General features: G+C 43.6%; 1 protein-coding gene across 3 annotated transcripts in view; it reads right to left on the reverse strand.

Moving 5' to 3' along the window:
- Positions 1–12,850, reverse strand: part of LOC125766229 (potassium voltage-gated channel protein Shaker) — a 126,368-nt gene that overhangs the window by 34,962 nt on the left and 78,556 nt on the right. For 2 of the 3 annotated variants that reach the window (XM_049431996.1, XM_049432014.1), the window contains 2 exons: positions 1,445–1,568; positions 757–928 (listed from right to left, as the gene is read on the reverse strand). In XM_049431996.1, the coding sequence (XP_049287953.1) occupies positions 757–928; positions 1,445–1,568 (296 nt within the window). The remainder of the gene's footprint in view (positions 1–756; positions 929–1,444; positions 1,569–12,850) is intronic. The other variant, XM_049432005.1, reaches the window with a different exon arrangement.

A 12,850-nucleotide genomic window follows, 5' to 3' on the forward strand; every position in this document is an offset into this window, starting at 1 on the left:
AATGAAAGGGGTAAGGGGTATGCAAAAGAGTGGGAGTTGCGAACGTGAGCACAACACGAGAAAGTGAAATGGGGGTGTACAGGAGCAGGTAGGAAGGAATAATATGGTCGCAAATCAAAATGGGTTTTGATGGGAAAAAAACGGAAAGTACAGCATACATAAAATGGCGCGCGTGAAAAAGAACGAAACAGAGAAAAATAAAACACATCATAAGCACACGGACGCACGGGTTTTCGATGGTTGGCAGATGTTTTTTTGGTGTGTGTGTGTGAGTTTGGTTGTGTATATACGTATGTGTCATAGGATAAAAGGTACGTGTTCCGTGGATGCGTGTGTGTATTTGTGTGTGTGTGCGTATGTGTATTTGTGCGTAAGGGGCGGTGTGAGGTTGGGTGTGTGTGTGTGTGTGGTTTTTTATTTTATATTTGCAGGACGGAACGATGCACGTGGGCGATGGGCGTTGGTTTCACAAGAAGCGGTTGGTTTCAGGTACAGGCATGGTTGGTTGGTCGGAGGGAAGGTTGGTGGTTGATTTCGTTATATTTATTTGATATGACGCATGGTGATATGGTGCCAGGTTTTTTTTTTTGTTTGAAGGGAGCCATGATGAGCGAGAAAAACCGAAGATGGGAGGTGGAGTGGAGTAGCAAAAACCGAAGGTTGTCATAATAGAGAAAAGAGAGAAGAAAAGAGAGAGAGAAATTTAAAACAAACTTCCGTTAATGGCGCTGATGGGGAAATTGAATTGATATATACTACCGCTTTGATAATAATACAAAATGGCATCAAAGCTCGGCCGATTCCGATCAAAAAAATACTCATTCCGCAGCGGATCGAAATACCGCAGCCTTCTATCCGGATCGCCTAGTAGAGTATCGGGAAACTGGTTTAGCGTTCGTAGCTGCGTTTCAAACCGCAAACCACTGACCTGTGTTGGTGAAGAAGAAAAATAAAACGGAAAGAGAGAGAGAGAGAGAGTAAGAGAAAACAGTAGGTTTTAAGAATACATTGATAAGACGTCAAAAAAAACGATAAACATTTATATATATCAATATCTTAAGATCGGTAGGTCTTGATTTTAAATTATGGATCCTGGTCACGGCACCATGTTAATAGTCTCGATCATCCTTTATCTCGTTAATCAAATACTGTGTCAAAATTATAACCTAGGCATGTAATGCAAATGCAAAATTACAAAACTGTCTGTTTAAAAAAAAACTTTCGTCTCTAAAATCCTGGTCACGGCACCAAAATATTTCAAACTCAGTTTTGTCTTTTCTGTCGCTAACTGTTGCAGTTTTCGATAACGTTTAAATTATATATTGTATTATTTTACTATATATTCTTTAAAATAATTTCTCTGTTTCATGCTTGAGTCTTGAAAATTAATTGAATTTTCCGGTTGTTTTTTTTTCTTCTTATTATTGTAATATTCGATACTTACGTTGATGACAACTCTCTCGCAGAAATCGTGATCGTGTGGTATTGGTTCAAAATGAGTATGACCTCCCCCAAAACCGTGCGCCGCCCCCCCTTCTTCATCCTGACTGCTCAACTTGGGTAGAGACCTAGAAAGATAGGTGGGGGGTGAAAAAAGTGGAACAAGGGTGGAAGAAAAATACATGAATTAGTTTTCAAGTCCGGTTTTTGTTTTGTTTTGCGTTTCTACAAACTAACTGAAAGCTGTATGAGAAGAAATTGAGAAATTGACTGCAAATATAGATATACATGCTTCATCGTGTCTGGCGATGAAATAGTTCATTACCTAAAGGAAAGCAAACTAAAAATTCCCATTCCATTCCTCCGCTGGCAGTACTGTCTGCTGCGATATTTGAAGTTATGTAGAAGTGTCTGTTTTTTATACTACCCACACTATGGCGCAACCATGATAAATATAAACATTTCGAAGGATGCGGCCGCAAAGAGTACAGTAAGTTGAGAGAAGGAAGAACGAAAAAAAAATCTTTTCCCCCTCCCAAAAAAGTACCAATAAATCAATTATTTTACGGAACCGTTCCAGCGAAGGGGCGTTAGCGCGCGCGAAAAGAATCTTATGATGATTTACGCTGACTGTGGGTCGTAAACAAATCAATCGCTTCGCTACCGAAAACGTACGTTTAAAATTTGGATCGAACAAAAAAAAAAGAAAAATCCATCCACCACACATATATGGATGGTCTAAACCGGCGTATCGGCGACTTCAAAAAGGCCGAAAGGATAGGTGCAGGACGCGTCGCCACCAGAGATTAGTGGCGTCAGTCAGGGTGCGCATCAGTTCATCAGCGTAAGGAGAAAAAGAACCACCCCCTTCATATCTGGATTAGCAGCCCAGAGTGCCGAGGGTCGAGCCGAGGGTTTGCAATGATTGACGAGGTGCTAGAGTGAGCGAGTCGCTCGAGCATATGCGGCTGCTACCCGTACATGAGAGTTTCCTTCGTTCTGGATGGGTGCGCACTAATGATGCTCTATAGTAATTAGAAGACGTCACTTTGGCACGCCGATAGCCGTTTACTTGTGCTGGATTAACGTATTAGAGACAGAGTAGACCTAGATCGGGAGTCTGTCGGCCAAAGATCTGGAGGTTCTGATTGATTAAGGTTAAGTAATTTCTATCACGTTTTTTTCGTTGCTCTCTTTTTCTATATCTTCTCATTCAGTCGATATTTTTGGTTTCTTTCTTTTTTTGTTTTCCCGGGAACCAGGCAGGACATGAAACGAAATTTTGGATAGACCTAGCTGATGGAGATGAGAGTGGAGGAACATTCTCAACCATTGGTGTCTATAAATAGCTCTTCTTCAGGACACGAAAGAAGCATATCGGACCGGCGCCGGGAAAACCCGACAGCACTCCGGTACCGTGCATCAACGTCACAGCTTAGCTTGGCTTCGATCCTAAAGCAACGGCCGAAAAAGGATGATACCGGATGTCGACTTCGTACCCTTGAAGGAGACACCATGTCTGCCAGCATCATCATGGTGCTGTAGTTGCATAGTATTTGGAATGTGTTTTTTTGCTTCTGTTGTTGTTGTCATCCAGAAGTGAGTTGAGTGAGTGAGGGAAGAAGGAAAAAAAACATCACCATTCCACTTATAAATCCGGTTTCGAAAACCGATCGAGCGGTTTGGTGTTATTTTTATTACGCAACAGAACGGCAATAGGCAATAAGAAATCTAAACCCATCCATGCAAAACGGATGTATCCTTTTGCTATTTTTAAATTGCTTCACACAAATGTCTACTGTTTGGAGAAAGAAAGGAAAGAAAACATCCCGCTGTGCTATTTCTTTCGGGGTGATTATTTTGTTATTTTTTAAAATGATTTTTTTTAGATAAAGAATTTTGTCAAAACCGTGCTTTAATTGTTGGTTTTTTGTTATTTAAAAATTAATTTAAATAATGCGTTGTTTTTGCTTTGTGCAAAAACTTTGGGATAAGTTTTGCAGGCGAATAAATTTTACCTCGTTTCTACATTATGTTCTAATCAAAGCGAACGGAGGTGAATTTTTTTGTACGGTACAAATGTGACAACAATCGAACAAACACTAACCCGCGACACGGTGCGCCATAATGACGCAAAACGCGTTTTGCACAAGGTAGCTTTCAGCTTCCGTTCCACCCACGTGTCTCGTGGCCACTGGCCCCGGGGCTGGCGAAGGAGAACGGGAGGGTGGTTGAAGCGACGCGTACTTCTTCAAGTTGTTCAAGTTTTTCTCCATATTTTCCTCCCTCCCCGCCCCCCCCCCACCCCCAAAACACACGGCAGGAATAGAGGCAAATATTGTGAAATGAATGGACTAAGAATTCTTGCACCTCACTCACGATTGTTCTGTACCCTCCCCCGCGTACCTGTGTGTAAAACATTTCCCATTTGTGAGTGTTCTCTCTCCCTCTCTCACACACACACGCTTTCTCTTTCTTTTAGTATCATTTTGCTCGTTGGGCATATTTTCGAGTCCTGCAATATCCTGCCATATACTTCCGCTTAGCTAACTTTCAAGGCATTTGCAAAGCAAGGCAGACAGGGCAAAGTTCGCTATTTTTAGCAACCACTTCTCTACTAACCAACCCCCCCGCCCCTCCCCGCCTTCCACCCTTTCTTTTTTCCCTCGTTTCCCCTTATGAGACTGTTTCCTTTTCTTTTCCTTTTCTTTCCTTTTTTTATTATTTTGCATTCACCTTTGTGTTTGTTCTTCTTGGTTCCGAAAGCAGGCGAAATGTAAAGTTGAACAAGGTGGCGCACCCTTTTCCCCCTTTTTCCCTTTCCACCCCGCTTGACTTTCTTAGCAGTTTTTCATGCTACATCAAGTTTGCCATTCTATTTTCGGTCCTGCCACCATTTCCAGCATCCGGAAGCGGCACACCGTACCGAAAGGGAAGCCGTTTGCTTTTCTCGTTTCTTTTTCCTTTTTTTTTGGTTGGATGGAAATGTATATATATATACACACACAAACACAGAGAATAAGAACGCAAAGCACTAAAAGCACACGCTGGAATGGAGATAATAATTAGCGGCAGCAGTGAAATCGCCTTCAGAGATTTGGATTCTTGGAGGGGTTGTGGCTATAATGAATCCTGCTCTGATGTTGCTTAATAAATAAAAAATATCTTCCAACCCCCGCCATCCCCCCTCACCTTCTTCACAAAACCAGCGCACAAAACCTACTTTACGTAAGCGTTATTTTCAATCTCTTATACAGGTTTTTTTCCGCCCCCTTCTTCTGTTTGTTTGTTGCTCAGCTTCTAATTTTGTGTATTGATTTTCAATCAAGAAGATGATTAGTTGGAGAGAATATTGGCTGCCGACCCTACCGTTTGGTTGACTTTTTCCTGTGTATAAAGTGCGCTGTAAAGTACGGTCGAGGTCATCATCGAGGCCTGGTGGGAACCGTGCCGAAAAACCACATTAATGCTAGTACCACAGGACACAAATTAGGCCAAACATAAATATTCCATGCCTGCATATCCTTCCCCTCCGCCCCATCCCAAATGGCTACCGCTTCCAACCAGCCACAATTCACATTTTAATTAAATCGCTCTCGAAATTCGGCAAAACCAATGCCCAATTAAGCTATCGCTAAGGGTTTTTCCGTGGGAAAATTTAAAATCATGTCCAAGGCAGGTGGAAAAGGGGGCTGATAGGTCTGATTTGAAGTGATTCATTATTTCAATACAGACACACACACATGTGTGTGTGTGTTTGTGAATGATTTTAATTTTGTTTTTGCCACTTCTGTATAAAAACTAGCTGCATTGGTTGTTTTGAGATTGTTTTTTTTTTTTACCTTCACTCACATATACCTCTCCCATTACCCCTAGCTAAACAACACCAACTGTTCGGTTTCGATATTCGAATAATTATCTTCCCACTAAAACAGTCCAAATGTGCTTTAATGTAACCAATCGGGTTGGTTAGTTTTAGCACGGAAAAGTTTTTTTTTAAAGAGAATCATTTTGAGTATGTGGTTTTAAAATGAAACCACTTTGGAAAACTTTGGTCAACTGGCTAAATTTGGTGTGAAATTTGTGATGATGCTTGACGCGGAGCAAATTATTTACATATGGGGATACCCGTGATGGAGGCGCCTGGTGTTTTTGGTAAATTTATATTTAATTAATTGTTTGATGTATTTGCATTGAAAAATAAATATGATTATAGCACACAAAGCATTACATGTATGCTAAATAATGAATTAAAAATATTAAATATAATAATTTTAGTATTTCATAGGTGAAATTGAAGGATAGACAAAAATGAAAATAAAGTTTGAAATCATGGATGGAGGCGCCTGGTGTTTTTGATAAAATTACAAAATGCATGATCTATTCTTCGCTATAACTTGTTGAAATAAGTTTTCCGCAAATAACAGTTAAATTTTAATAAAAAAAATAAATAAGAAACAGGTAAATCACGACAATCGTTAATAATGTTGTTTGGACAGTTCCCGTTCCCTTCCGGTGAAACATTCCCTGATTGTTTGGCATGAGGGCAGCATTTTTATCCGTTTCCAATTTTATCCATATTTTCCGGAACGGTAAATGGGACGAAAATCTATGACAATCGATAAGCTGCTTCGAAGGAAGACAATGTAAAATAAAATTACGCTTGCGGTAAGTTTGTTAAGCGCCCTTTACGGGTTTATTATTCGCTGTATTCTAATGCCCACAGCGTTGGCTTTATGGAATCAATCATATCGATTAAAGACTACCACGAAACATCCAGGTGGAAACCATTATTCTTCCTCCCTGCTTGATGTGTAAAAAAAATCGCACGCGGTTGAAAATTGCACTCTTCGTTTAAATGGCTGTTTTGTTCAAGTACCGGAAGCAGTAAATGTATTTTCTCTTCCCTTTTTTTTTTTAGCGCTTCACGTAACCATCGGTTCAGGAGCCGATTGCCAGCTTGGGAGTAAAGTGTGCCCCGCGTTAGCTTATTATTTTCCGTAACAGAAGATATCATCCCATTCCCACATTTTATATGGTTTGTTCGCCCTGCTTGAAGCTGGTTTGATGCATCTGCTTTTATCTAGTCATTTCGTTGTTGTTCCGGACCGACCAACGCTGTACACCAACGCTAACCAGTGCATGGGTTGGAAATGGGACCGTTGCGCCCGAGGAAGCCATAATTAATTGTGAAAACTTAGAAAAGTGCTTCACGGAAAGCGGAAATGGACGCATTCCGTAGCGGTTTTGGGGTTGGGAGAGGGAAGGAGGGTTGTGCTAAAGGAAGAAATAAACACGCTACTGTAAGATGAGCTTATGGTGGGAAGGTGTGGGTGTGGTAAAAAGGGGAGGGGAAGGGAGGGATGTTCCGAGGGGTTTTGTACGATGCACGGGTAACACGGGTGACGAGCGCTCATTTTATGCTCGGTCGGTAGGGCGTCGTAAATCGTAATCGAAATGGCCTGTATCGACTTCCGGTTGGGTGCGCCCCATTCGCCGAAGCCATCCCGTCGTTGTTGTTAAAATTTTCTTTCCTTCCTGTTGTTGTTTCTTCCCTCTTTTTTTTCTTTTGGATACGATCGCGTGGCGCTACGGCGATGCGCGCACCAGGAATGTTGGCCCAGGCAAAGTGGCATTCCTGAGGGTGCGTTTTGCGATGGAATGAAATGGAAATCGCTCAATCATGGATGAACGGAACCGATACGTCCTGCTGGCCTTGTGAACCGTTGCGGATTCCGATGGTATTTGGCAGATTAAAGCATTTAATTTTCATTTCCCGCACAGATACCCGGCACGGTTCAGTACCGGCCTGGGAGTGGCAGTGCTTTTGGGGTTGGGGTTTTTTTTGTTTTGTTTTGTTTTTGCTTTGTTCCCTTACCACAGCAATACAGGAATGCTAGACAATCGGGATTTGTGCTTTGTTTCTTAATAAAGGCTTTTGTTGTTGAACAGTAATAAGCATCAACAGCATCTAGGAAATGGGATGACAGGGTAGAGAGAGAGAAAAGAAAAACTCCCACACCGAAAGAAGAAAGACGGCCTGGACGTACGTTAGTGTCCGCAATCGGCTCACAGGCTTTGGGCTTTGTGTTTGGTGCGCTCGCGCCTGAAACTATGCAATTTGTTTTCAAAAAACCCTTTTGTTCAAATGGGAGGAATAGTTTCTCCAGCCACAAACCAATGTAGACCAGTAAGTTAACAAAAAAAGGCCTTTCAAACAATGTGCAGACTGCTAAAAGTAGTCCGCAGGGAAGCGATTGCATGCTTTCAGGCGTTTAAAAGAAATAAGACCACTATCAAGCAAAATATTACACCAGAACGAAAAACAAGTATTTAACTACAAGCAAGCTTTCAAAATAACTGCAAAACGTTTTGTATAATCTATTTCCGAAATTATAAGCGATTTTTTTTCAAGATGGCTGCCACCGTACTAAGCAATAGCTAGTGTCACCTGCTACGTCATCGTGCTAGTAGCAGATTTGGAGACCGTGCTTCCTTCGTGTGGTTTAAAACGGTAAAGCAAAAACCCTAAAAGCAGCAACTCGAAAGTCGACTTCTTTAACAAACTGGCCTGTTGCCATGCCGGTGCTATGCGGTAACATCATGCACAATTCTAAAAGCATAGGGGGGTAGGGGGGGAGGAGGAAGATAATAAAAAATACACCAAACACATACACACACGGGAAAAGGTTGCCTCCAGGCAGCAATTAGTCGCAGGCCCCGGACCCAGGAAACCTGCGTCTCCGTCCAAAAAAAAAAAACAAGCGAACGAACAAAACCCTCCACCATGCTGTGACGCCATACCTGGGGTTGAGTGGCATTAAACATTTGGGTCATTGGGTACGTGGCGATGTGGTTTTTAGCCATATCTGCTCCACCAGTGGCACCACGAGTGGAGCTTTATTCATGCTTCTTCAGTTGTTGTGTTTTTTTTTTCGTCACCCCAAACCCCATTCTTATTGGCTTTGCTCCCGTTTGCCCGATTTGCTAACGCTTCCCATTTGAAAGGGGTTTTTGTTTTTTTTTTGTTTTTTTTCTGTGATGCCATGTGCCATTTTATGTCCCAGTGTTTTATGGTTTCCCGCTTTTTGGGATCGGGCACTTCCTCGGCAAAAAAGGAAGAACTCTTTTTGGGAGGAATCCGAAGATGAACGGAAATGTACAACAGCAGCAGCAGCTGCAAACACAAGAAAGCAAAACAAAAAGCCAAAAACAAAAAGAAAACCTTCCCTTAAGTGCAAACGATGCCAAGCGGTAACTGCAGGCTGGTGCCGGCCACCATTGTGCCTGGTGCCAAGAAGCAGAACACACTGCATCGTATCGCACAAGCATACCAAGACACATACACACAAAAAGAGCGATATAAATGTGTAAAATGCGCGTATTATCTAGCCAAATCGAGTGACCTAGATAGCCAAGCGGCCGCCACAGACATAATCCGGTCCGGCATCTGGTGGTCACCGCAATGGTTCCATAATGATCAATTTTTAACGGTCAATTCCACTACGCTGTCCCGATGTGGTGCCATCTCTAAGCTCACCCGTCTGAAGCACCAATTTTTTTTTTGCTTCTGAAAGTTCTGATGTGTCGATTCATCGCACCCGATGGTGCGCGGCTATAAAACTCGCAGATCCGTAACGCATCGGGGTGATTTGGGCAAAACATTGGGAGATAAAATAAAATTTCGAATAAATTCAAACTTCTAAATCGACCATCAAACAGGACGAGCTCGTATTGCTCGTGCACGGCAAATCCCCTTTTCGGGTGATGGTAGAAAAACGAGGACACGACAGGGTGTGCCAGGAATGGTTGCCAATCATTTGCGTCATTTAAGCAGGTTTCTAAGTGTATGCATATGTATACGTGTCGGGTTGTGTAGCTTTTTACGATGCCTTTCTTTTATTGCAAAATCCTTGAGAAGGAAGTGATAAAGTGCATCCACAGTTAGCTTTCGCCTGACGCGCACTAAAACCCTGAAGCGCATCCATTCCTGTGGCGGTGCAGTGCACGGAAATAAGAACGTTAGGTGATCTTAGGTCCTCTGGTGGTTCCGATTTGCTGAAGGGTGACAAATAACACCACCAGCGAAAGCCAGAGCACTTTTACGAGCAATGTCCAGAACTCCACCAGAACTGGTTTCTTCACCAGAATGCCAGACTTCTAAATCCGGGTTCCGGATTTCTGAACAATACCATCTTTTCTTGCCCTGATGAAGGTTTAATGGCTGGAACCAGGAGTTTCCGGTCTGCTCAACCAGATGAAATAAAATCCTACAGTACAAAGCTTTTGGTGCCATTCCGGTTGCATCCCGAACGATTTGGCTAGTAAATTTCCATTCCATTTTAATGGTGCCCAGACGCTGGACCTTTTGCCGGAGCGTGATCGTGGCTTTTAGCTAATCGGATCGGTCACCGAACGGTTTCGAGATGCGCTACGATTCGGAACTCTGCGGTAGATATGGAAGGGAAGACCAGTATAAAGCGGTACTGCAATCCAATTCTATTTCCAGCGAGGTATGCGAGCTAGATTGCGTTTGGTGCACTGAGTTTTATGATTCGCCGTGTAAGACGGGTGTTTTGAACCATCAAAAATCAATAAAAGCGAACAGTACTCTAGTTTTTGATGAGATGTACTTGCTGCACATTAAACACGGCGCACTCTCTCTCTAAAGATCCAGCGTATCTTCAGATACAGATCTTGATAGTTTTACTGCAGCGGACAGCGAGATCTGGACAACGAATTTACGACTGCATGATAGAATCGGTTGAGGTTAAATTAACATCCATTACCCAGGATATACGGTAACTTCAACCAGAGTTCAATTCCGGTGCACTCTTCTGCTTAATGTGAGGTTAGGCCCGTAAAAACTCTACGACCAAGACATTATTGGCATTATTCAGATGAGCTTGCAACCTTCGTCCAGAGTTGCATGAGTAATAGAGTACAAGTAATATAGATATACCAGAAACACAAAAGCGAGATATAGCGAAATATTGAGAACAGATATTGGGTAAAGGTACGAAGACTTCGTCCGGTCGCTGTTTCGCTGTGATTGTTTTGAGATATTGGAATTACCTGTCCGCAAGAAGAGGGGGCTGACCGCTCGTCTGACTTTCACCGCAACTGACTGGCTCTTGTCTGGGCCCAAGTACTGGCGTCAGGCCCCATTTCTCAACAAAATCTATCGGAGAAATGGTTGATGCCGAATTACACGGCGTTTTTTCGTTATCTTTGCGATAGATTATGGTTTTGCATTTAAATAGGTAACCAATGGCTCAACAATAGTGGCTTGTGTCCGGGCAAAGATGTTACACAGCAGACCGAGGGGCGGCGTTCCGTACCAGGGCGTGTTTACGCTGGTTGCGCGACGGGAACTTGAGGTGCGGGATTTGTGTGTTTTTTTGTTGTTGGGTGCTTTTCTTTTTGCGGAAATGGAAAGAAAGGACCTTTTTTTGTTGGAGTAATGGAAGAATTTACAAGGATAGAGGAAAGAAGGGGAAGAAGGAGAGAAAGAGAGAGAGAGGAAGAGAAAGGAAGACGTATGTGACAGATGTTTCGAACAAGGGATGGCGCAGTGATTCGAAGTAGCTGGTAACTGCCGGATACCCGCACACGTCCTACAAGATCGGGACGTATCGGTAGATGCTGCGGTGCGTTACTACTTCTGCTTTGGCCACGGGACGGCACCGGTACAACCGGTACCGACAGATCGTACTGGCGCGCTGCCGTCTGCAGCCGTTTGGAACCGTATTACACCCACTTCGAAAGTTGATTGCGGTAGCGCCTGATCGCTGGTCAGTGTTTCGGTTGATAGTTCGTTTCGACGCGCTCGGTTGGGACGGGTACGGGCAGTCTGTTGGGGCCGACACTGCAGCATTAAGCACACCGCATCGTAACACCACTGCACACATCAGCACACACAATAAAACGCATCTAGACACACACACACACAAACACACGTCACAGCACAGAATTAGCACATTCTGCTTCGGCTTTTTCTTCCTTCACTTTGATCGACACTTTCGACATGGGATTCGGGGTTTTCGAATCGCTTTCACTTCGCTTTTAGCTCTTTTTTTATCAACACACGTACACAGAAACACACACAGACACATACACGTTAGCCACTAGATTGGCATCCTGGCAAAAGGTTCATAAAGCTGCACGTGTGCTGGTTAACTTTTCGGGCACTGCTGGAAACATTTGTACTGTGTACTGCGTCCTAGCGAAGTGACGAATGGACAGTAAAGGGGAGAGATATAGAGAGAGATATAAAAAAACCCGAATAAAACGGGTAGAAATAATCGACATTCCACAAATTCCAGATACTGCAACGAGCAGCAGCAGCTCGAAAGAGTCTTTGTATCACATCTTTAGTTCCTTGTTCGCTCACAACAGAAGGTTAGGCTTACAAACTTCACTTCTTGTTTCTTTTTTCCTTTGCCTTTCATCGAAGATACGCGACACATCAACACCTGAGGAAGTATGCTGTTAGGTAGATGACACAATACCGACGTTTGCTACTGTTGGCTTGATAGTGTTCCGACAAGTGCTGCCGTCTAGCTGCAGTGATCGTTTGCGTTAGTGGATGATGAGCGTACCAAGCGCTAGCGAGATACGACGGTAGAACGCTCGCGACGCTGTGTGTGAGCGTGTGGTTGTTTCGTGGTTGTTCCCCGTACTACGGCCCGAAACCGAAGACCGACCCAGTGGTAGTAGCTCTTTCTCGCTGGAAAAGCGTAGTAACTGCTGACCGATTCCAGCAGCAACAACAACAAAAAATCCCTCCCGGACTGTATACTGTTGGGGATAAAATCCCAACCCTTCCATCCCTCCTAACCCTCTCTTGCGTTTCTCCTCATTGCTTTACGCTCTGTTTTTTTTTTTTGCAAAAACTTGACCCGCTTGATGACGTTCGACCGGACCGGAATAGGCGAAAGGTTGATTCCCGTATTCCCCACCTCCCCCCCACAAACCTGGTTGGACACGTGGAAAAGCTAGTGCAACCGAGGAAGCCCTAGCCACCACATGAAAACCCTCTATGACAGGCGCCCGCTCACAACAGCACACGATCAGGACAGGATACGGTACCCAACACTACCAACGTGTACACGCACACACACACGCGCGCGCACACACACTCCGATCTCCCGAAGGTGACTAGCACGCGCACGAAATATGATATGTGTCTCGTCCCCTATGGCGTTTCGGTGTGCTTTGCAATTCCAAACCCACTAAAAAGCTACTGTGTCTCACCGTACTCGCGTGAGAATGCAACCCGTAATGTGCAAAGCTCTCTCACACGCACGAAATTCTTTCACTCTCGCTCTCTCCCTCTCTCTGGCTCTCTTTTTCGACATAGAGTTGGAACTACCGTAATAGTGTGTGTTGGTACTAGGTTACAAAAAAG

Source organism: Anopheles funestus, chromosome X (assembly GCF_943734845.2).
Source record: "Anopheles funestus chromosome X, idAnoFuneDA-416_04, whole genome shotgun sequence".
NCBI lineage: Eukaryota > Metazoa > Arthropoda > Insecta > Diptera > Culicidae > Anopheles > Anopheles funestus.